Genomic DNA, 25654 nt, shown 5'->3' on the forward strand with positions numbered 1-25654 from the left:
ATTAGTAATTTAATATTATTACACTGAATCAGTTTTCTCTGTCACAGCTCAGGGAACCATAACAAGAGCTAAGAGCTCATATGGCACTTGTGACGAGGCAAGAAGAGCTAAGAACCAAGAGCTCATATGGTATGAATTCTAACGTAATTCTAAGAATCAACAGAATGATTTAAAAGGAAAATCAGAGGTTTAATAACGGTCAGGATTTAAAATAAGAGCTCTGAGTCACGATGTCCTTCTAAATATCAAAATTCATTAAGATCCGATCAACCACTCGTAAGTTATAAATACCTAATTTTTTCTAATTTGTCCTCTCCCTTTAGCCCCACAGATGGTCGAATCTGGGAAAACGACTTTATCAAGTCAATTTGTGCAGCTCCCTGACACGCATACCAATTTTCATCGTCCTAGCACGTCCAGAAGCACCAAACTCGCCAAATCACTTAACCCCGTCCCCAACTCCCCCAAAGAGAGCGAATACAGTATGGTTACGTCAATCACGTATCAAGAACATTTGCTTATTCTATCCACCAAGCTTCATCCCGATTCCTCCACTCCAAGTGTTTTCCAAGATTTCCCCCTCCAACTCCCTACAATGTCAAAAGATCTGGTCGGGATTTATGTCAGTCACGTATCTTAGACAGGTTTTTATTCTTTCCATCCAGTTTCATCCTGATCTCTCCGCTTTAAGTATTTTCTAAGATTTCCGGTCCTCCCCCAACTACCCCCCCCCCCCAAACAACGCTGGATCCGTTTGAGATTTAAAATAAGAGATCTGAGTTACGAGGTCCTTCTAAATATGATGTTTCATGAAGGTCCGATCACTCCTTCGTAAGTTGAAAATTACGTCAATTTTTCTATTTTTAAGAATTAACCCCCCCCCCCCAATAGAGCAGATCCGTTCAAATTATGTAAATCACGTATCTAAGACTTCTGCTTATTTTTCCCACCAAGTTTCATCCCGATCCCTCCAATCTAAGCGTTTTCTATGATTTTAGGTTCCCCCACCTCAAACTCCCCCCAATGTAACCAGATTTGGTCGGGATTTAAAATAAGAGCTTTGAGACGCGATATCCTTCTAAATATCAAATTTCATTAAGATCCGATCACCCTTTCGTAAGTTAAAAATACCTCATTTTTTTCTAATTATTCAGAATCAACCCCCTCCCCCAATACTCCAAAGAGAGCGGATCCGTTCCGGTTATGTCAATCATGTATCTAAGACTTGTGCTTATTTTTCCCACCAAGTTTCATCCCGATCCCTCCACTCTAAGTGTTTTCCAAGATTTTAGGTTTCCCCCTGCCAACTCCCCCCTCAATGTCACCAGATCCGGGCGGGATTTAAAATAACAGCTCTGAGACACGATATCTTTCCGAACATCAAATTTCATTGAGGTCTGATCAACCAGTCTTAAGTTAAAAATACTTCAATTTTTCTACTTTTTCCGAATTAGCGGGCCCCCCGCTCCCCTCCCCAGATGGTCAAATCGAGAAAACGACTATTCATAATTTAATCTGGTCCAGTCACTGAGACGCCCACCAAATTTCATCGTCCTAGCTTACCTGGAAGTGCCTAAAGTAGCAAAACCGGGACCGACAGACAGACCGACAAAAGTCGCGATTGCTATATTTCACTTGGTTAATACCAAGTGCCACAAAAATTCATTAAAATCGGATCACCCACTCTTATGTTATAAATACCTAATTTTTTCTAATTTTTCCTCTCCCTTTTGCCCCCCAGATGGTCGAATCTGGGAAACGACTTTATCAAGTCAATTTGTGCAGCTCCCTGACACGCCTACCAATTTTCATCATCCTAGCACGTCAAGAAGCACCAAACTCGCCAAATCACTAAACCCCTCCCCCCAACTACCCCAAAGAGAGCGAATCCGGTACGGTTACGTCAATCACGTATCAAGGACATTTGCTTATTCTATCCACCAAGCTTCATCTCGATTCCACTACTCCAAGTGTTTTCCAAGATTTCCCCCTCTAACTCCCCCCAATGGCAAAAGATCTGGTCGGGATTTGAAACAAGAGCTCTGAGACATGAATTGCTTCTAAATATCAAATTTCATTAAGACCTATTCGTAAGATAAAAATACCCCAATTTTCACGTTTTCCAAGAATTCCGGTTTCCCCCTCCAACTCCTCCCAATGTCAAAGAATCTGGTCGGAATTTAAAATTAGAGCTTTAAAGCACAAGATCCTTCTAAATATCAAATTTCATGAAGATCTGGTCACCCTTTCGTAAGTTACAAATACCTCATTTTTCCAAATTACCCCCCCCCCCCCCTGCCAACTCCACCAAAGAGAGCATATCCGGTCCGGTTATGTCAGTCACGTATCTTAGACAGGTTTTTATTCTTCCCATCCAGTTTTATCCTGATCTCTCCACTTTAAGTATTTTCTAAAATTTCCGGTCCCCCCCCTCCCAATGTCAACAGATCCGGTCGGGATTTAAAATAAGAGCTTTGAGACGCGATATCCTTCTAAATATCAAATTTCATTAAGATCCGATCACCCTTTCGTAAGTTAAAAATACCTCATTTTTTTCTATTTTTTCAGAATTAACCCCCCCCCCCAAAATACTCCAAAAAGAGCGGATCCGTTCCAGTTATATCAATCATGTATCTAAGACTTGTGCTTATTTTTCCCACCAAGTCTCATCCCGATCCCTCTACTCTAAGTGTTTTCCAAGATTTTAGGTTTCCCCCTGCCAACTCCCCCCTCCAATGTCACCAGATCAGGTCGGGATTTAAAATAATAGCTCTGAGACACGATATCCTTCCAAACATTAAATTTCATTAAGATCTGATCGACCGTTCGTAAGTTAAAACAGAACGTAAAACGTAAGTTAACAGGCCCCCCACTGCTCCCCCCTAGATGGCCATATCGGGAAAACAACTATTTCTAATTTAATCTGGTCTGGTCCCTGATACGCCTGCCAAATTTCATCGTCCTAGCTTACCTGGAAGTGCTTAAAGTAGCAGAACCGGGACCGACAGACAGATCGACAGACCAACAGACCGACAAAATTTGCGATTGCTATATGTTACTTCGTTAATACCAAGTGCCATAAAAACAGAAGGAAGCATCAGCGCAAAGGTTTTCTGGGCTTAGGAAGTGGGTAAGAGAGGATGGGAGTCCCGGAAACAAATTTTCAGAGGGAAAAGTTTCCCCCTTGTATTTTTCAAAAAATTGGTTGTAAAGTAAAAAAAAATCGCCTATCAAACATTTAGGCAAACGTAGGTTACGGGAAATTCTCATTTCCAGAAATAGAAATAGCATCGGCTTTGCTAGAAAAAAAAAAAACGCCACAGGTGAACTGCCAGTCACAATAAAACAGCAAAATACTCATTTTTATGGAGTTTTCAAGTGTGTAGCTCAAGGATGGCCTTGTGATATTTCACGTAGAAATTTATTTCCATGCTCCAGATGCAAAAATGAAATGACCATGTTACTTGATTATAGAAATTCTCAATTTGTTTTCCAAAGTTCTGAAAATACATCTGTGAATCAGAGGCAATACTAAAGGGTTGCCTATAGTAAAGGCCATTCGGCTCCTAGGTTTTACTACTATAATTTTATCCCAGAGGCACTTCATATGGAAATCGATAGTTCTAGTGCCATTTTTAAAAGTAAAAAATGATCGGACGACAACTAGCCCCCCAAACTCTATCCCCCCCAAATATATGCAATGAAAATTTTTAGATAACCATTTTGTTAACAATAGTTCAAAGACTATGTAACAAAAACTACAGGGTTGACACAACCCTCCCCCCCCCCCCGAGCCTGGAGGCAAGCATTGTAAGTTATGCCCGAGTTTGACACAACCCCCCAGGACCCAGGGGCAAGCGTTGTAAGTTATGCATTGGGGGCATATATGGTTTTATACAAGGGATACTCGTATAAACTTCAGAGAGGGCTCATTTGATTTGAAATTGAAAGTTCTAGTTCACTTTTAAAGAGTAAAAAAGAGATTGATGGGCAAATAGCCCCCCTCCCCCCCACACACATACACCCTTTCCCTCAAATCCATCCTATAAAATTGTGACATAGCCATTTTGTTAAAAATAGTTCAAACATTAGATAATAAAAACTCCGGGGTCGACATAAGCCCCCCAGAGCCCGGGGGCAAGTGTTTAAGTTATGCCCCAGAGGCACATAAGGTTTTTTATGTAAGGGGAGGTCGTATAAACTTAAAAGGTGTTTCATTTAATTGCAAATTGAAGGTTTTAGTTACCTTTTTAAGAGTCAAAAAGGATCAGAGCGCATCTACGCCCCTCCCCTCACATACACACACAAAAACTCATTTTCTTCCAATGTATCCGATCAAAATTTTGAGATTGCCAGTTTGTTTGAAGTAGTCCAACGATCAGATAACAAAAAATTCGGATTCAACATATCCCACCCCCTCCCACGGCCTAGAGAAGTGTTGTAAATTATGCCCTGGAGGCGAATAAAGTTTTTATGAAAACAAGTGGTCACATAAGCCTTGGAGGGGACTCAAATGATTAGAAATTGAAATTTCTATTTCCTTTTGTAAGAGTCAAAACTGATCCGATGACAAATAGCCCCCCCCCCTCCCATGCCAACCCTTTTTCCCCAAATGCGTCCGATCAAATTTTTCATAGGCCATTTTGTTCAAACTAGACCAAAGATCATATATAAGACTCCAGGGATAACAAAGTGCACTAGAACCTGAGGGAAAGTGTTGTAAATTATGCCCCGGGGGATATAAGGTTTTATGGAACGATGGTAGTATAAACTTTGGATGGGCTCATTCGATTATAAATACGAATTTCTACACTTTTTTACTTTCTATTTACCTTTCATTACCGTTTAGTTTTCTATTTACCTTTTTAAGATTTATCAAAAGTGATGGGAGCGAATATATCCACTAACCCCACCCTCTTTTCCCTAAATGAAACCGACTAGAATTTTGTTTGAAATATTTCAAGGATCAAATGAAAGAACTTCGAGGTCAACATATCCTACCCCGAAACCCAGGGAAAGGGTTGTAACTTATGCCCTGGGCCGGGAGGCTTCTTTAAGAGTCAAAATGGATTAGAGGGCAACTATCCCCCTCTCCCCCACACTCTCTTTCCCTAAACCCATCCGATAAAAATTTGGAGATAGCCATTTTGTCAAATATAGTTAAAAGATCAGATAAAAAAAAAAACTCTAAGATCAACACAGCCCAATGCAGGCGTTATAAGTTATGCCTTGGGGACATTTATAGTTATTATAGAAGGGGTACTCGTATAAACCTCAGAAGGGACTCATTTCATAAGAAATTGAGAGTTCTACTTCACTTTTTAAGAGTCAAAAACAAATAGTAACTCGCTTGTTACTTTGTTACTTTGATATTCGGATTTAGTGATTTACGTGGCAACTTTCATTTACGGTGCAAGACTGTATATTATGATAGTTCCTTATTGTTGCTTTGATACTTTGTTTACTGTGATACGTTTGTTTAATTTGATGGTTTCTTTACTTTGATACTTTGTTACTTTGATATTGCTACTTTGATGAAGGTTTGATTTTGAAAAAAAAACTTTGATTTTGAAATAGGGAATTTTTTTTAAACTGGAAACTTTTTTACGATCAAAAACGAACTAAAATTAATTTTGAAAACTTTCCGAAAAAGAAGTTTTTCGAAGAAAAGTAAAGGCCATATTAAACTTAAGACTAGCAGATACAAATAAATATTAAAATTCAAATTCAAAACGACCAGAAATTACTGTTAAAAAATAAATGAAACCCAAAACAAACAGAAATTAAATAAAGAATCTAAGCAAAAAACATAGAACAGGTACTAATATTCTTAAAATGAGTAAAGCTTAAATTGAATATGCAAATAAAGCTTAAAACGGACAAAAATATTTTGCGATTGAAGCATAAACAAAACCCAAAACGAACAGAAATTAAATAAACAATTATAGCCAACAAAGATACAATAGGTAATAGTGTCAATGAATAGATAAATCTTAAAATGCCAAAGACTTAAATTGAATATGCAAATCAAGCTTGAAACGAACAAATATATTTATATCATTTATATAAAATATTCAGTTTCATATTATTAGTTCTTCCAGGACTGTTCACATCAAATATAGTTTCACTACAAACAAGAGTGTAGAAACTGTCCCCTTCTGTAACTGTATAAGTCTAAAGGATACTGCGTCATTGGCAATGCAAATATTTTCTTTTCCACTAATTACAGCTTTGAAGAAGAAAATAAAAATTATAGGGAAAAAAACATCTTGAACTGGTCGTTTTTCAATAATTAATATCGTTATATACCAAATATTCGAGTTTGAATTTATTTGTACTTTCCAAGACTGTTCAAGACGTATATAGTTTTCAAATAAGCGCCAATGACGCAGTAGGTCTTAGACTTTTACAGTGAGAGAAGGAGGCAATGCCCAAACTCTTGTTTGTGGTGATACTTGTTCGGTTCAGGCTTGATTTACATATTCAGTTTAAGTTTCTCACGCGTTTTAAGATTTATCTATTCATTTACACTATTACCTATTGCATGTTTGTTTAGAATGATTATTTATTTAATTTCTGCCCGTTTTGGGTTTCATTTATATGTCAATAGCAAAATATTTTTGTTCGTTTTAAGCTTTATTTGCATATTTAATTTCAGCTTTACTTGTTTTAAGATTTAATATTCATCTATATTAGTACCTGTTGTATGTTTTTTTTGCCAAGATTGTTTTTTTTTTTATTTCTGTCCGTTTTGTGTTTCATTTATTCTTTAATAGTAATTTATGGTCATTTTGAGTTTGAATTTTAATATTATATGCATCTGCTGATTTTGGGTTTAGTATGACTTTTACTTTTATTTGAAAAACTTCTTTTTCGCAAAGTTTTCCAAAATTAACAGCTTCATAACAGAAACCTGGGAATAGCGCAAACGACTCTCAGCTAAATCAATTGAAAATTGGCTCTTGTTTGCACAATGTTTGTGTAATTTAAAATTTCCACTGACTCAGATTTTGAAAGCCTTACCAAGACATACTAGGTCGAGGAAATCAAAATAATAGAAGAACCCTAAGCTCCAGATAGTCAGTGTCTTGAGTTTATTTACTTCCATCAAAAGAACATAGATTTTTGAGCCCTAAATTCTTTTTGAGTCTTAAATAAAAACAAAAAAAGAAGTCTGTTAGAAAACCTTATGTTTTGGGGAACTACACACCGTAAGATTAATATCAGTGCGACCTGAAGAAAAATAAACTCGGCCAACTGGAATCCAATTAGATGAAGTCCATCTTTTTAAATATAGCTGTGCTCATATGTTTTAACTTATGACTTTTAACTTAGTTGTGTCATCCATAATAACGATGTATACCAAAGTGACGAAAATTCATTAGTTAGGGAACTACCAATACTCTTTAAAGCACCGAACTGAAAAAATTCATGCTAAATATATTTGCTTTTTGAATTTTGTTTATTATTGTTCTTTTGACTAGATCGATTGGCACGTTCCAGAACTAAATTACTATCTTCAGCCTTGTAGCAATTAACAACAGATTTAGCACCTAGAATGTTTAAAATCAAACAGTTTATGGTAACGAGCAGTAAGAAAGGAGCGGCTCGACCCAATAGTAACCAAACTTCCAAAAACCGGATTTTTGATAACAATACATACATAAAAAAATGACTTTTTTTGTTGATTCCTCATTTATAAAATTCAATAAGCTTAATGATCACATCAAGGACCAAGAACCTGAAACAATGTACCTGATTTTTGAAAAAGCGGAATGGAACACCCTCAAAAAGTGAAGAAAATTTTAATGAGAATCACATTGTCAGAGTCAGCATATCAGAGAATCCTGCTGCAGCGGTTTGGAGCTCCTATCGGCAAAAATTTGGGATTTTGTATTTTTGGCAGAAGAAAGATCACGGAAGCGTGTTTATTTATTTGAATTTTTCAGGGGTCCCTGTTTCCACGAAGAGAATTTTCCACGGAGTGGGGAGTTTGCGGAGTGAAAATTTTCAAGAGAAAATTTTAAAAGGAAAGAATCTGCTAGGGTTCCAATAAGATTTTTTTTTTCTTCCTATCTCTTTGGCGACTCAATTTTACATGTAGAGATGTTACTTGGGAATTTTCCGGGGAAGAATATTCTATGGGGCTCGGATTGTCTGGGAGAATAATTCCCATGAGAGAGGGGGAATTCCGCAGGATAAATTCTCCATGGAAGAATTTTCCAAGAGAAAAATCAGGAGAAACTGAAGAAAGAATCTTCCATGTAGAGGAGGGAGATTTCCGATGTGCTTTGAAAAACAATCAGAAATTAAATAAAAACAAATCTTTGTTCAAATAAAAATAAGCAGAATTTTTAAGGAAGCATTGTCCGGTGGGAATTCTCAGCGAGATATGGAATTATCCAGGGGGGAAGGGGGGAGTTTACACGGGAAGAATTTTACACGGGTAAATCTTACATGGGATGGGGATTTTCCACGGAGGGGGAAGGCGGATTTCCCAACATTATTTGAAAAACGACCAGAAATTAAATATATAAAGCAAGTGTTTCAACTCAAAGTAAGGAGCAACATTAAAACCTAAAGCAAACAAAATTCTTCTGTATATGAAGGGGACTGCCTACTCCTCAATCCCTCGCTCTTTTCGCTAAATTTTGACTTTTCGTTCTAATTCTATAAGAACTACTCCTGAAATACAAGGACGTTCTGGAATAAGAAGCTTTTTTAAATTATTAAAAAAAACTTTAGCGTAAAGAGGGGGTGATTGAGGAAGGTCCAGTCCCTCTCATATACGGAATAATTCTATTCGTTTTAAGTTTTAATGTAGCTCATTATTTTCATTTGCAAAAAACTTATGTTTATTTAATTTATGAAACGGGATAACATCGTAGTCTGTTCCAAACATTGCCTACGATTGTTTGTTATCCGTTGTCTTGAAACAAAATAAAGAATCATTTCTCGCTATTGGTAATTGAGTCCTGGAATACACCGAAGATCATTAATTACCCTATTCCACATATACCTTACTCCATTCCCCTATTGCCCAATAGCATTATCCATAAAACTCAATTACGGTTTAAATACAAATAAGCAACACTTACTCTCCAGGTGGATAAATAGTAAGAACTAAACTCGTGACACATAATAAGATGATTCCGAATACAATGGGAGAAAATATTGCCAAAATTGAGTCAACTATGTAGGATCTCTTTGGAAGTTGGTCCTTAGCAGGAGCAACCCAAATATATTCATCCTTTTTACCATCCACTGCACTAACTCGTAAAGTATCCTCTGTATCCTTGAGTTGATCATCTTGATCTTCACAAGTCACCTGAAATTAACATCAAATTTTTAAGCTAAATTTACAGTCAAGTCTAGTAATTTTGAACTAATATGCTGCAAACAATAAACAATGGAAACTGAAAGGTAGAAAATAAACTGTTAAAGACAAAACATATGAGATACAACAATATAGCGGCATTTTGAAAAATTCTAGAGTATTAAAGGCTATGATTATCTCTGTTGCTTCTAGTCGTTTTAGCTCGGTTATTCTCAGCAGTCGCATTACATTTCCCCGTTATGACATTGGATTACAAACACTTATCAGCTTCGTGTTCGTTCAGGCTTATGCAATTACCTGAAGTTTCTACTGGGCCTTCCCTTGCATCTACGAAACACGTTTTTTTTGTGTAAGTACTACGTTGATGGCCCTCTTTTGTTTGTCCCTGAGTTAGAAAAACGGTTGACAGAAAAACACTGAATCGATCGGTTCATAAAAAATTATTATTATTCTTTTTTGTTAATAAAGCATAAATGACACTTTGGCCTTTACAAGGCTTAGGGAGTGATAGCACAACCCATGTTTGTGGTAATTTCTATTTGCATTTAATTTGACCAGATTATTCATATGTTGTATGCTGTTCTATAGCTTTTTCTGCAGGAAAAATGACATCCCGCAGAAACACGAGAAAGAAACTATTTTCTTGGGTCATATTATGTTTACCCGTGTTCATAGCAAACGAAACATAAGAAGTCCATGCATCCCAATCCCCTCGGTGTTACTGATTGACATACTGCGAAAGGATTGAGGCAACTTCCCGATGTCTTCTTTCAAGGGCTCCATCGCTTTGAGCATGTTCCGGTGACGTAAAAAGGTGATTTATTCCCAATTTATGGCAAAAATCTTGAAATTCTTGGTTTTTGAAATGACTACCATTATCGGACAAAATGGAAGTAGGGAATCCAAAAATGTGGCAGTAATTTTCAACTAAAGCACGTAAAACTGTCTGGGCTTTGGCATCTACAATATTAACAAGACGAATATGGCGCATAAAATAATCTAATATGGAGAGAATGTAAGTATTATCATTAACTGTTTTAGGCAATGGGCCTACTAAATCTATTGAAATCATTTCTATAAAACATTTGACGGAAGTGGTAATTCTTGTAGTGGAGCCTTGTGTGTCAAAATTCATAGGCTTCCTGGAGATACAAGTGGGACACGATTCGCAAAAACGTTTACAAATTGCATACATACTTAGAAAGAATACACGGTCTTTTAATCTTGAGAAAGTTTTTGCTGTCGAAAAATGACCAGCGTATGGAGAATCATGAAAATACTCCATTATTTTAGGAACGAGGTTGTTGGGAATGACAGGAACTATGCTGTATTCTCCCTTTCTACATTTACCAGAAACAGTTGACACATGACACAGAACACCATTTTCTATAACAAAGTTCTGGATTTCTCTAATAACAAGCTTTTCTACATCTAACGGCATAATGTGCTTAGAAGCGAGATACATGACAATGCTAGAACAAAATCTATCAACCTTCTGCGCCTTTCTTACTTCTTCCATGTCAATAGCCTGAGGCAGTATTGGAAAAGAGTCAAAATCCACCACAGCGTTTACAACTGGCAAGCGCGACAAAGCGTCAGGGACCTTATTTTGGGAGCCAGGTCTATAAACTACTTCAAATTCGAAATCTTGGAGACTAAGAACCCAGCGGACTGTTCGTCCCGCCGGCTCTTTTGTAGCTAACAGCGACTTAAAACTTTGGTGGTCAGTCTCTACCTTAAATCTAACCCCATAAAGGTACTAGCGATATAGTTTGGTGAAATAAACTACAGAAAGACATTCCTTTTCCTTAACAGAATAATTTTGTTCCGCCTTATTTAATATGCGCGAACCATAATGTATGACAACCTCTCGTCCGTCCTGAACTTGAGAAAGTTTAGCTGCAATGGCAGAATTTGTAGCGTGGCAAGCTAAAACATAGTCACCTTTTCCAATCCTAGGCAATCCTAAAATGAGTGATGAAATCAGCTTTTCTTTCAATGAATTGAAAGCAGAACCGTGTAATTCTGTCCATTCAAAAGGCACGTTCTTTTTAGTCAACTCAGTAAGCGGTGAAGTTAATTCTGAAAAACAAGGAATATATTTCCGGAACCAAGAAAATAGTCCGAGAGCAGAACGAAGTTCCGCTAAATTTGAAGGGAAATCCCGTTTCTCGACAGCGCGGATCTTTTCTGGGTTTGGACCCATATGAAAAGACACTTTTTGGCAGTTGCCGGGCTTCGTACACAAGCCGTAAATTTCCCCTCCGGTTAAAATTGCCCCGACCTCGGTAATTGGTGGAGCCCACAGCATTAACTGCTTCTAAACCACCACCACTTTTGCGAAGCCTTAGCGCTGTTTGCACGTCCTCTGCATGTGATAAAGTAGCTAGAGCAGAAGCATACGTTGTCGGCTTCTTTTCGAGAAGAAGTTTAGCATAAGTGTCTGGCAACCCATTAACAAGATCGTGAATGATAATGGAAGGGTTGACATTATTTCCAAACTTCTCTTCCCAAGCCTGTTTCACTAAAGATGCATATTCAACTACCGACTGGTTGGGTTTGAGTTCAAATTTACCGTATTTTAACTCACGATATTTTGTGGTTATCGCAAACCTTAACAAAAATGCGGATTTGAAATCTTCTAGGGTCTCAAAAGGAGCCGATGTCCAGAACTGAAATGCATCTCCTGATAGTTTTAAGCCCAAGTAAGCTTTCAAAATTTCCCATTCAATGATTTTTGAAATAATCTCGGTCTTTTTAATGAATTCACTAAGGTCAGATTTCCCATCATACACCGCCAGTGACTCTACCAATTTTAGTATAGTCTGAGCTTCCATTCTACAAAGACATGAGCTGACAAAAATAAAAGAAAAGAAATAAATATGTCGAAACCCAAACCTCGCAGCACTTTTAATCACCCGCTACCCATTCTAATCTAAAGTCGCATAATATGCAACTAAATACATTTTAACTAGGACTAGTAAAACTCTCTCCCCCTTTCAGGCCCGCCGCTCCGCCATTATTATGTACTATAATCTTATTGGTAATATAGTACCTTTGGTTGGTTCTCAATCCTACGCCTGAACGGAAGCTAGAGCTTGGCTACTACTATATTTTATTTTACATAATTAAACTAGAAACATAAATATATCAAAATATACTCAACACAGTTTACTCAACTGAACTCGAAATTCAAGTGTACTCATGAAATCACTCCCCTTATCTATATATACCCAAATTGACATATTCCCAAACGAAACCCAAAAGATATTCCCAGAAAATGATAAAATAATAAAATACCCCAGAAACTAAAGTGAAAGTGACACTTGCATCTAATTAGAATCTACTTAATCGGCATAAACCCTAGCGTACAACACATATTAAATTCATTTGGCTCATTACTTTTTTGAAAAAACATCTTTTTTGGAAAATTTATATGTTTATTTTGACCTCAGGATTGGTATCCTCGTTTTTCATCATAAAATGACGCCATGTTAACAAATTCATAGAACAACAATGACGGTTTTTCAGTTCCATGACGTCATCGCAGGTTTATACCAAACCTTGGCTATGTTAAATAAAATATAGTAGTCATGTTTATAAACCATTGGCATATAGACGATGCGAGAAGTTTTCTCAGAAGTCAAGTTTGACTGCGCATATGAGAATCCACAATGGACAAAAAAAATGAATATGAACCATGCAAGACAACATTTTCTGAAAAGTCACACTTGACTCAGCAGTTGAGCAGCCAGTGTCCATAAGGAAAGCGAAAGATGCGACAGAAATTCCGGCAGACGACTAATTTGACTCTTAAATGAGCAATCGTAATGATGGAAAACCATAGGAATGCGACGTATGCAAAAGGCGAATTTTCAGAAAAGCACCTCTAGATTTCAGTATGCTAGAACATAGCAAGCATGAAGTATATTGTACAGTACCAGACCCCAGCACTCAGGATACGGCAGGCTTCTATATATAGATTATCGTTTGTCTTGTAACGGCAGACATTTTGAGTCTGCCGTTCAAGAGTCCTTTCTTGATATCATGACGTCACCACAGGTTCAATACAGCTACCCTGTGATAATACGCGGCAGGCCCAAGCATGCGGCAGGCTTCTTTACATGCATTCTCATTGTCTCTTGTGACCTGAAATGTTAATGATGCAATATATATGAATATTTTAATAGCTTAATTAATTAAAAAAAGAAATATAACTCTAACAATAAGAATTTTTGTTGGCAGTTGTCAGAGCTTCCTTCCGCACTTAATTATATGATCGCCGTTTGTTTTCAGTAGGTAGCAGAAATTTTGAGCTACATTGTCTTATAACACGACAAAATACCTAGTGTAACATACTATGATTAAAAACAGTAGAACTAAGGGCGACGCCAACAAATTCAAAAGTTTGACCTTGCGACTTATGTATAGTCATGGCAAATGCGGGTCAAATTAGAAATTGATGTCGGTGAATAGTACATCCGAGTTGACCGTTCAAAGAATCCACTGTATTTCGAGATATGTGAACTTCTTTTCCTGATTTTTCCCCAGCAGCTATATTCACCTTAAGAATGTTAATACATAATTGTTTCAGATTTGACTTGGTTATTCATTTTAATTTCTGCTCCTCTTAGGATCCCTTCATTTATTTATTATGACCTTTGTTTTGTCTGAGTTTGAACTAGATTTCCGTTGTATAGGCAACATGAAGTATTGCAATAGCCTTCAGTCTGTTAAATACATCGGCACTAGTATCTAGCCCCTTGCTTTGGTTTTGTTTCTTTGCTGTTGATTACTTTCCATAAAAATGATAAATTCAACGCAGAGATAAGGCTAGTAACAATAGATAGTGGAACTTCCGAAACAACAGACGGATTAAGACTTGTAATATAACCTTATTGAACCTGGTTAGTACTGTAAAGCTATTTGTCATTTTGCAGAATTATAAACTAGTAAATAAACCGCTAATACTTCAGGAACTGCGACATTATATTTTATAGGCCGCGGTTCGCTCTTTACTAGGATTCAGCTACCACTGCAACCAAGATTATTATTTATAATAACTTAATTGATTTTTGTAAACATTTAATTCTAAACAATTAATTGATTTTGTTAAATGTGTAAACACTTAATTCTAGGAGACAATGATTTTTCTTCCCTTAAGTGTATCGAAAACCTATAAAAGGTGCAGTAGTTGTGCACAAGTTTTTAACCTCTCGCTCATGAAGATGACTATGCACAAAAAAAAAAAAAAAAAAAAAAAAAAAAAAAAAAAAAAAAAAAAAAAAAAAAAAAAACTGAAACGAAAATATATCAAAAACTAATAAATTCTTTTAACATTTAACCAAAAAATAAACACCTTTTATACAAGAAAAAATAATAATAAAAATCCGACTTCGACTTCACATTTAAAAGCCTTAATCAACGAAAAAAAAAGAATTAGCCTTAAAACATTCTGAAAAATGTGAAAAAAAGACAGATGTTAAACAAGAAAACAAACACAAAAATGGGAGGAAAAATCATATTTAAAAAAAAATCCAATATGGTAAAACACAAAAGAAAAAGCACACGGCAAGATGTCTGCTATATGTACGCTATTTTACATCCAAATTAGCACTGATATGGGATTCTAGCAAAAGGAGAATGATTTTTTATTTGAATATGTTATGTAAACATATTCAGTTCAATGAGTTCTTATACAGCAGTTAATGATGAACTTGTTTGACTGCATTTAACCTAACGCAGCGAATGCAATGTAATATTTGTGACTCTGTGAATAACCGTGATAGCATGAAATAACTTTAACTGATAATTGGATGAGAAGGGGTTTCCTGCGCCCTGTAATTTTTGGACAGTGATTTCTATTTTAAAAAGATCATATTTGGGGGTGTTAGCCGTGTCCTTTTAACGGCATATGTACATTGCAGGCTCTGAACTAGCGTGAGTAAAAAATTATTTCATATAAAGGTAGGCGAGTAGTTTTATTTTCATATTATTATATGGAAAAGAAAGGCAGAGGTAAACGTAACCGAATTGAAGCTGAATTATCAGACCCCACGATGAAGTCGACAAGTAATTCTGACGGTAGCGTTCTCGCTGATTGTGAGATGTTAAATGCTGAGAATATTATGAAAATCCTGGAAATAGTCCAGTCCATAAATACGAATATTGAGGCACTCCAGCATAATGTCTTGGAGATGAAAACCGATTTAAGTGCAGCGACCAATCGTGTTACATCAATAGAAAATAAAAATAATGTGCTTGAGAATGAACTTGAACACTGAAATCAGAACTTCTGGTTTTGAAGAATATTGTGGCGGGACAATCGGAGATAATTAATAAATGCAACGAGGAAGTGAATTCAGTAGTCCGTCAATAGTTTGTTGAAGAAAATCGCGATAAAATGTGGAACTTATTATTTTGGGGCCTCTGTCTCTGATTTCGGATATACTGGTGCATGGATTGTCATCGGATAGCGGAAATTTGCCGTCTTTTAGTGTTGTTCAGTTTTCTAAAAAGTTTTTTTTTTTTTTTTAAGTGGACAATACAGAGCTTCAATTTTCTATTTCGAGTAATGCGAAAAAGTCTAAAGAGAAACACTTTAATGTGTATAAGAATATTTTTATCGGCGATGATGTTAAGTCTCGTGTTCGCAAAGAACTCCTGGATACCCGTAAATGTCTAGTAGAAAAAGGAGTGGAATGTTTACCCCCTTTTATTTGTGTAAAAAAAAAAAAAATAATAATAACACAATAGCTAAAGTGCCTTGGTACAATGCAAAGGGTCTGTTGATACCGTAATTTGTATATTTTGGTTGATCAAGTCTTATTGAAGTTTTGTTATGCTAGTTTTTGAGTGATCTTATGATGTTGTGGTTTGTGTGAATTACTAAGTTCTGAGCCGTTGCGTTAGGAGCTTGAGCTTGATAGATGAACGGGTTACAGGTAATATTTTCATGGCCTGTTTTTTTTTCTTATTAGTGTTTTGAAATAGATTATTTTTGTTTTGTTTTTTGTATCTGTTTGTTATCTTTATTATTATTGAAACCATGTACCGATGGGTTTTTTTTTTAATTTAATAACAATGGATAATTATGATCGTGATTCCCGGGCATTAGCCCTCTTAATAATCTGGAAGCTTCGAATATAGATTTCGGAGGTATATTTACAGAACAGCTGCATCGGAGTTATGACACTGGAATACCAGGGCATTATAAATCTATTAGTTCCAAATATTTGTCTAAAGATGGAATTCAATCTGAGTATGGAAATGCGAGAGGCCTCAAAGTCTTCCATCTTAATTGCCAAGGGCTAAATTCTTCGTTTAATTTTTTAAATGAAATATGTAAACTTTCTGTTTTTCAGGTTATCGGTCTTACTGACATCTGGCTAAATGACAACAACTCAGCTCTCTTACAAATTCCAGGATACAAATTTTACACTAGGAATCGACAGATTAGACAACATGGAGGAGATGGAGCATATATTCGAAGCACTATTCGGATTTGATAAGAAATGACCTAGTAGTATATCAGGAAATGTTATTTGAATCATTTATTCTTCAGCTTAGGCTGAAACCTACAGATGTATTTGTTATTTTATTATATAGGTCGCTAACTGGCTCCATACCAATCTTTATCGATCTTCTGGATGAGCAGCTTGAGAAATTACCGACTGGTTCACATCCATTTATATTGCTCGGGGGTTTTAAAATTGACCTTCAGAAGCTTGATACGAGCGTTTCTATAGATTGTTTGCAGTTTTGTATGTCCTATGGTTTATTTCCTACTATTAATATATGGACACAAGTCACCATCTCATCATCGAAGCTTATTGACAATAATTTTTCAGATTTGAATATTTCAGGTCGAAGAGTTATTATTACAGATGTATCAGGTCCTTTGGGATTTCAACAAAACTTGAGGTTTGTATTCCCCGAAAGCCAGCACCAATAATTCCAAAGAGTCCAATGCACGTGCTTAGCCAGTTTAAGCAGGCAATGGCAGAGGTCTACTGGAATAATTTGGTCGATCCTACGGATATAACTATTAATTTCCGAAGATTTTATGATAGGTTGATTCTGATAACGACAAAAATTATATAATGGTTCGTTCACCATCGAGGAAAAAGAATCATAAGAAACCATGACTGTCGCCTAGCTTGTTAAGTTGTATTAATAAAAGAGATCAACTTTATAAGAATTCCTTAAATAAAGGAAATGATCCGATTGGTTCAAGAATTTATATAAATTATAGGAATGCCCTTAATACATTACTGAGAAATATAAAAAAAAATATTTAGAAAATAAATTCACTGAAACTTGTGGTAACCCTGCAAAAACATGGAAAATAATTAAAAGCGTAATATCGACAAGAAACGCTATTTTTCCCGATGAAGTAGTAATGCAGAATGGTTTGCCAACGAATAAACCAGAAGATGTATATGATGCTCTTTCTCAACATTTTGCTAACATTGGCGTAAATTTATCGTCCCGTATTGTACCTTCTGATGATGATCCTCCTTTGGAGTTTTTTGTGAATACTCCAAATGACATTTCTATGCATATGAAGCCCTTCTCTCGTGATGAAGTAGAGAAAATTACCTTTGGGATGAAAAGTACATCGGCTGGTAGTGATTCACTTAATCTGCTTGTGTTAAAAACAGCGTTTCCTTATATTGCTGATATTCTTACTTCCCCTATTAATTTGTGTTTGAAACGGGGAACGTTTCCTGATTGCTTGAACGTTGCTAAGATAACTCCTATTTTTAAAGGCGGTAATAAGAATGATCTTGGAAATTAGCGGCCTATTTCGGTCTTACCTGCTATTTCTCGTGTTCTAGAAAAGCGTAAAAACACTAGAATATACGATCATTTGGGACTGCATAAGCTGTTAAATCCAATTCAATTTGGTTTCAACTACAGAGATGACATTACCATATATAACTTCGGTAATTAATGAAGCCCTTGATAATAAGCTTAGAGTAGCTGTTTTGTTTCTGGATTTGATTAAGGCATTTGACAGTGTTGACCACAAATACTATTGCGAAAATGTGAATTTTATAGACTAAGAGGGATTTCTTTGGCTTTGTGATTACTTCCAAAATAGAGAGTAGTACGTTCACATTAATGGATTTTCTTCAAGCAAGTCTTGTTAAATGTGGTGTCCCCCAGGGCCTTGTATTAGATCCTACTCTTTTTTTGATTTCTATTAATGATCTGCCAAATGCTGTTTCAACTACTTCTAGAATTGGGGATCTAGTCGATCCTGCACCTTCTGGATCCAGGATCACTACACCCTTATTTGCTGATGATGCGACATTGATGTGTGTTGTTTCAACTGAACAATAATTTAGTTCTACCATTAATGCAGCAATGACTATGACATATCTTTGGTTGAAGATAAACCGGCTTGACCTAAATATAAGTAAGTCAAATTTTGTGATCTTTTCACAGTCTCCAAATCATTATTCTTCGATCACGGAAATACCTTCACCGAAGGGAATTGTTAAGCGGTCAAGTTCCGCTAAGTACCTTGGATTAATATTGACGAAAATTTATCATGTAAGTACCATGTAAAATCTATAAATAAAATATTATCATGGAATTTAGGATTTATCCATAAATTAAAACACTTTTTTCCTTCATATGTTTTACCGTTATTATATTTTTCTCTGATACATCCGTATATTTTGTATTGTTCGTCTGCATAGCTTGGTACTTTCCCCTCAATACTTCGCCCAATCCGTGTACTGCAGAATAATCCCATTTGGTCATTTTGTGGAATAGGGAACCGGGATTCGGTCAGGTTAATGTACAGTATAATTAATATAATGCCTGAAGCTGGATTGTGTGATTTTTATACACTGGTTTTTATGTACAAGCATTATTATGGGTGCGTTCCAGACTGTTTTACAGGAGTATTTCATGAAAGGTCCAACGTTCATAGTCACAGAACTCGGACAAGTGGAGATATTGAGGCTCCTCGCCTGGTTTCTAGTAAAACTGCTTTTTCAGCTATTTATAGGGGGGCTAAGCTTTGGAATAAGCTTGTCCCAAGTACACAGGAATTACCCATTAGTCAATTCAAATCTGAGCTGCGTGTGGTGTTGATTGGTAAGTATACCTCCGGAACAGACTGAGATTGATGGAATTAAAATTGACAATAATTGTTTTGTTTTTTTTTTGCTTTTGGATCATGATATTATATCGTTTTACTGTGTATGATATTTATGTAAGTTTTTTTCAGCACACGGTTTCACCCTTCTGCATATTATTGATTAACGTGTTTTTTTTTGTTCTTTGTTTTTATTATTTTTTTCTCTTCTATTTTTTGTTCTTTTTTGTTAGAAGCACACCCTCGCAAGCGACGTTTTTGGTGTGCTACCGATTGATTTTGTCTCTGTTATTTTTTGGATAATAAATTGCTATTACTACTATTATTACTACTTAGATTAGGACCAAATACAGGTTAAGGAACGATTAAGGTTGAAAAAAACTGATAAAATCTTTTGGAATGCTAATCTGGCACTTATGGGGTTCAAACTCTTATGGGGCTAATTATTCAAAATTTCTTGATTGTCTTTGTTATTTTACGTATATATGGGTTGAGCTTGTTTTTCAGTAATCTACTACAAATTGGATATAATCGACGTTCCTCTTCACTATATGTATGCTACATATCTCATTTACTTATATTACAATTCAACATACATAATTTGTTTGAATTTCTGTAATTTCTCTAAGACTATAATGACTCAAGAAAAATATCAATCTTTTTTTCTTTGTCAAATATGAACTTATGGCGCAGAAAATGAATAGATATTACGCAACTTCTGTGTCAAATATTATTTTTAATCCTTTAAGGAGCAATCTGTTGGTATTTCGTGTTTTTAAAGTCTAGTTTCTAAATATTGCTATATTTGTTTCTTTTCTTAATTTTTGCGATAAAAAAGGAGTAAAAGTTAAGGATATATATATATATATATATATTCTATTTTTAGTTTTATTTTCTAGTATAGGATTACACTTGAAATTCCTTTTCTTTTTTCTGTCCTAGAATGGATAGATGGATAATAGAGAATCTATCAACAACTGAAAATGACATCATCTTATACAATCCTGAAAAAAGGCTTATGCCAGCTTTGCCTCTCAGTCAGACTATCTGTCTTGGCTTTTTCTCAAATTAGCCATGGCTTGATGGAAATTTAATTCAGCTTTGCCTTTTTACTCAGACTATCTGTCTTGGATATTTTTTCAATTAGCCATGGCTTGAAGGCAACTTGATTTTAAATCAAAAATCAACGGGAGGTCCAACAACTATTTCTAGCATTTGTCCAGAAGACAAAACTTAGAGATCCAGTGTCCCCCCACAGAGCTCAGACTGGGCCCAAATATCCAAGACACAAGTATGATACTACATCTTTCTCTGCACTAAGTTTCATTGGAATTCAAACGATGTCATTTTAGCTTTTTCGTACACCCATTCCCAATTAAAATGTCTAATGAAAATTAGTTCTCTATCCATATATTTTATGATATTGGTTTTAAAAATACCCTTTTTATACAGATAATTGTAGAGTTTTTTTCGTAAATATTAATAGAGAGAAGTAATAGTGATTGCTACAAAGCGACCCCAACTTCAATTTTCCTTCTCTGGAGGAAGTTCCACACCCGCTGTACTCTAGTAACTGGTAATGAAGGACGTGTTGTTAGGTTTAACGATATTATACATCTGGACATGACTGACACAGTCCCGTTGCAAATTACTGATATTACTCACTATTTCCAGATTTGATTATGGACTAGCTTACACGCCGCGCGTTGCTACAATCTAAAAAGAAAGAAAAATTCAAGGACCCCCCCCCCCCCAGAGAACAATCCGAAAAAAACTTCTCTGTGGAAAACAACCCTCCACCAGAAATTTGCCCGAGTATTAGAAACGATTTTGTTTCTAAATTTATAGACACTAGAAAAATTCACTCTCCCCAGACAATTATACCCCCAGAAAATTCTCACCTGCGGAAAACTCTTTTTCAACGGAAATACTCCCCCCCCCCACCTCGTGGAGAATCCTCTCAGGAAAATTCTCCTGGTAAACGATCATATTTTTAAAATTAGTAAATCAAGAACAATTGTATTTAAAAAGATAACTTAGGATTATTAACTTACCCGTCAGACGTTTTTGGATAGCCAATATCCAGAAAATGTGAATGATGTGACTAGAAGCAACTGTCAAGTATTTGTGTTCAGGTGTCTTTAATTTCAGTCAGCACGAAAAGAATTAAAGGGGCCTTGAGGAGGGAGGGAGCAATTTAGTGGCTCAAGAGTGTACCAAAGAACTTCTTAAAGTTTCTTGGCGACCGGATGAACAGTGTAATAATGCATGATGGACACACACATATAGAGACATACATTCAATTTTATTTATAAAGATTATACTAGATGCTCTATTGTAGACATTAGTAGAAAGAAGCACAATATTTCCATACATATAACATTAATGGGGGTGGCTCAAAGTCCCATTTTTGGTTCTCCAGATCCAAAAATCCCTCAGCAAGGTGTGAAATGGCCGTAAATTGTGGAAGTTGCCCATTGTTTAAAGATATGTTTTAATGTAAGAAAAAAGAGACACGTCACTGACAAATGGGGCTCAAATATAACTTTCCTAACTTTCCAAAAGAGGGGAAGGGCTTTAAACCTCCAGTAAAGCATTTTGTATCAAAGAATTTGGAAAGTATACTTTTAATTTTGAGTGTTTTCGAGCAATTTTTCAATATTCTCATAAATTTCTTTTTGTCGGTACTTTCGTTTTCATTTTCATATGGACAATAGTTACGATTCCTATCATCTTACCAGTCTGAAGCTACACCAATCCAAAATATATCCTCGACTTCGAAAGTTTTTTTCTAATGACGTTTTCTTGAAGTCTCTAGGACAAGGTCTTGATGACCACAGTGGCCCTACTTCTCGCTGTAGCTCAATCAGAACTTCAGAAAAAGGCGAAGAGCTTCCAAAGCTCAAATAGACTCTAAAAATAAAGACAGAGTCAAAAACAAAGGTAAAAGAACATAAGGATATTTATTTCAGTTCAATATTTGGTAATATGTTATGCGATAGAGGTAATGAACAGAATAATTATTTGTCTCCAGTAAAGTATGAAAGCTGTTAATCTCTCCCCCTTAAAAGTCCAGATATTTGTGATTTCCCTATATTGTTGCAAGATATGTCCAAATATTATTTCAAAAGAATTTTTTTAAAGTTTTTTTTGTACAATTTTTCCCATAAGCCATCATAAAATTAGCCTGTTCTTAGAAGGTAACGGTTGACAAATAAGCACCAGTTTAAAAGAAAAATATACATTTCTTCTTACCAGTCTGGCGACAATCTCTATTTCCAAAGCAAATCTATACTTTTTAAGTTGTGGCACTGTCCCACATCTCAAATGAAAGCCCACCTAAAAATTCCAAAAAAGGGAGGCTACCAAATACCTATCTTTAAAAAAGAGCTCATAGTTTCATACGAAAAGCTGTTCCAGTAACTCAAAGGTCACATAACAAGAAAAGATAAAAAAAAGAAGAAATAAACAAAACCATAGCCAGGTGTTCGAAATAATCATACGGTAATTGACTGGGAACGAAATCTCATTCTTTTTTTTATTTGTTCATTTACTGACGGGATAAAATTGATGTAAATGAAGTAAAAATAAAGTAGTTTTATATTTTAAACATCGAGACTCAATCAACAGCACGTCAGATGCAATATTTTTTTCTAATGCTTAAAGTAAATTTAAAAACCAGAATCCCTATTTGATTTTTAGGGATTAACGAACCATTTAAAAGTTCCTTCATAACCTTCAGCTGATATTTAAAAAAATTTAAGAGACTTCTAAGCCAACGCTGGTTAAGTATTTTCCCTCCATTTTCATCTTCTTTTCTACGGCATTATAATGGGAGTTCACATACAAAACCGACGTTCATTCTGCGGTAGAAATGAAACTTTGTAGCAAGCTTTAATGCCTCCCTGCCATTTAAAAAATTAGTTTAGAATAATGTTTCCAGAAATAAACTTAAAAAATAAAAAGCAAAATTCGACTCAATAAACAGAAATAGTCATAAAACAAGTCAAACCTCAGACCGTTCAGATATTACTACAAATGAAAAAAAAAATGATGTTTGACTGAGAAAATTGCGAAGTTTGACGGACAGAAATTACAATTAACATTCAGGCCCAGCTAAAGGTAACAGCTATTACTATGGATGAGGCAAAAAAAACGACCAAAAAGTAAAATGAATAATTAGGTCAAGCTGAAGGCTTGATCACTATTAGTTAGCCCTAATCTTATTTGTGGAAATTTCTGTACGCTTTAAGATGAATTAACTACTCTTTTCTGTTTGTTTTTCTGTTTTGTTTGCTTTTGATTCATTTATTTGTTCTAATAATTTCCATAATTCGAAGTTCAACTTCAAATTTAAATCAACTGGGGAGGGGGAGGCTCCTGAAAGCCCTGCTAAGTTAGAATGAGTTGGAAAAATTATTTTTTAAAGAGTTAGCAGCCCTTTTATTGAAGTCTATAATTTACATGGACGTTGAAAGTCAAAGTGTATAAATTTTATGGAACAGATAAGTTAAAATAGAAGGTAGTCCAAACAATTGCTCACCCTTCACCGTCAGACTGCTTAAGAGGTTTTCTGGCACCATGATCTAGAGCAGAGGATAGATAAGTAATACGAAGACTTTGGGATGCTTCTGGCCAAAGCTCAAAAAGGAAAATATTCAGCAGCTGTGAAATCCCCTCTCGGGCTAAAAAGTCACCGATATCAAAGTTGTTCACTTTCAACTGTACTTCATATCTTGTTGGGTCTAAAAAAAAATAAAAATTGATACGCCTTTTCTTAATCAGAACCTAGAGCAATTATCTAGTATATTACGTACAAAACTTCAAGCTAATGATGAAGTAAGATATGAAGATATGAACATAACACAATCTCCTCAATTGAACAATCAAAACAAAAAAAAAAGTATAAAATATATTTTGTAAATAAATCGTGAAAAAAACAGAAACTATTTATGGAGGAAAGTAATCAATTGAGGGAGAAGGAAGTTATATCCTTCTTTAGACTTTTTGCTGTTAACAGAAGCACATTAGTCACCTTTTTCCTATGTCTGGACTTTATTCTTATAGTTTTTAGGGGGTCAAGTAACTTTGTCGCTTTTTTCAGTCCACATTTTCATGCCACAGTAATAAAAACAAAAATAGGTAGTCAGCTAAGTATGCATAAACATCTTTTTATTATGCACATAAAATTCAAGCAAGTTCAAAAAATACATGATTATTCATCATAGCAATGAATAGGCACAATATTTTTAATCTGAGGCAATGCAGTGCTTGGTCAATACAGATCGAGTGTCACTGTTTTACTTTTCTTTCTTTATATTAGAAATTGTCTTGAATCTCTCTTAAGCAAATGAATTTCAGTAAAAATCTACACAGAAGCAACAAGAAAAAGTATCATTTAATCTGTTCTATCCCAGTTATTCAACATACTCCAAATAAACAAGCATAAAAGCGTTTCTGATTTTTGTCTTCGGACTATGGTCCACAATTTAAACCAAAGAACTGATATTTCTTCCTATTTTGGGAAAAAAAAGACCTTTAGTCCTTAGTTCTTTGGCTGAAATTAAATTTAAAAAAAAATACGTTTTTTTAACTGCAAGTAAGGAGCGACACTAGAACTTAAAACGAACAAATATTTTTCCATATATGAAAGAGGTTCTCCCCTTCTTAACGCCATGTTCTCTACGCTAAAGTTTGACTCTTTGTCACAACTCTGCTTTTTAAAACAATAACAAAAACTTTAGCGTAAAGAGCGAGGCGTTGTGGAGAGGAGAATCCCTTTGATATACGGAATAATTTCTGTTCGTTTGAAGCTTTAATGTCGCACCTTACTTGCAGTTAAAAAAAAATTGTTTTTCATTTAATTTCTGAATGTTTTTTGAATTAATACATGTTTTGATTTTGGCTCACCGCACATGAATAATTAAAACGAAATTTGCATATTATTTTTTTTTGCTAAATGACTTTCTCATAGTTATGATAGGATGATTTTGATAAAAAAAAGGGTGAGGGAGGAGGCCTAGTTGCCCTCCAATTTTTGGTTACTTAAAAATGCAAAAGAATTTTTATTTTGTGTATGAACGTTTTTGTTAGTAATAAACATATGTAGCTTACGAATTAGCTTACGTAACGAACTTCTATATTTGTGCCTTTTTATTACGCATATGAGTGGGTTTGCCCCCTCGTCAATACCTCACTCTTTA

At 35.3% G+C, this 25654-nt stretch overlaps 1 protein-coding gene across 3 annotated transcripts in view; it reads right to left on the reverse strand.

Moving 5' to 3' along the window:
* The window catches only part of LOC136028448 (alpha-sarcoglycan-like), a 72975-nt gene that overhangs the window by 20120 nt on the left and 27201 nt on the right, over positions 1–25654 (reverse strand). For all 3 annotated transcript variants that reach the window (XM_065706291.1, XM_065706301.1, XM_065706297.1), the window contains 3 exons: positions 23995–24196; positions 22190–22364; positions 9099–9328 (listed from right to left, as the gene is read on the reverse strand). In XM_065706291.1, the coding sequence (XP_065562363.1) occupies positions 9099–9328; positions 22190–22364; positions 23995–24196 (607 nt within the window). The remainder of the gene's footprint in view (positions 1–9098; positions 9329–22189; positions 22365–23994; positions 24197–25654) is intronic.

The sequence above is a fragment of the Artemia franciscana genome, chromosome 1, assembly GCF_032884065.1.
Source record: "Artemia franciscana chromosome 1, ASM3288406v1, whole genome shotgun sequence".
NCBI lineage: Eukaryota > Metazoa > Arthropoda > Branchiopoda > Anostraca > Artemiidae > Artemia > Artemia franciscana.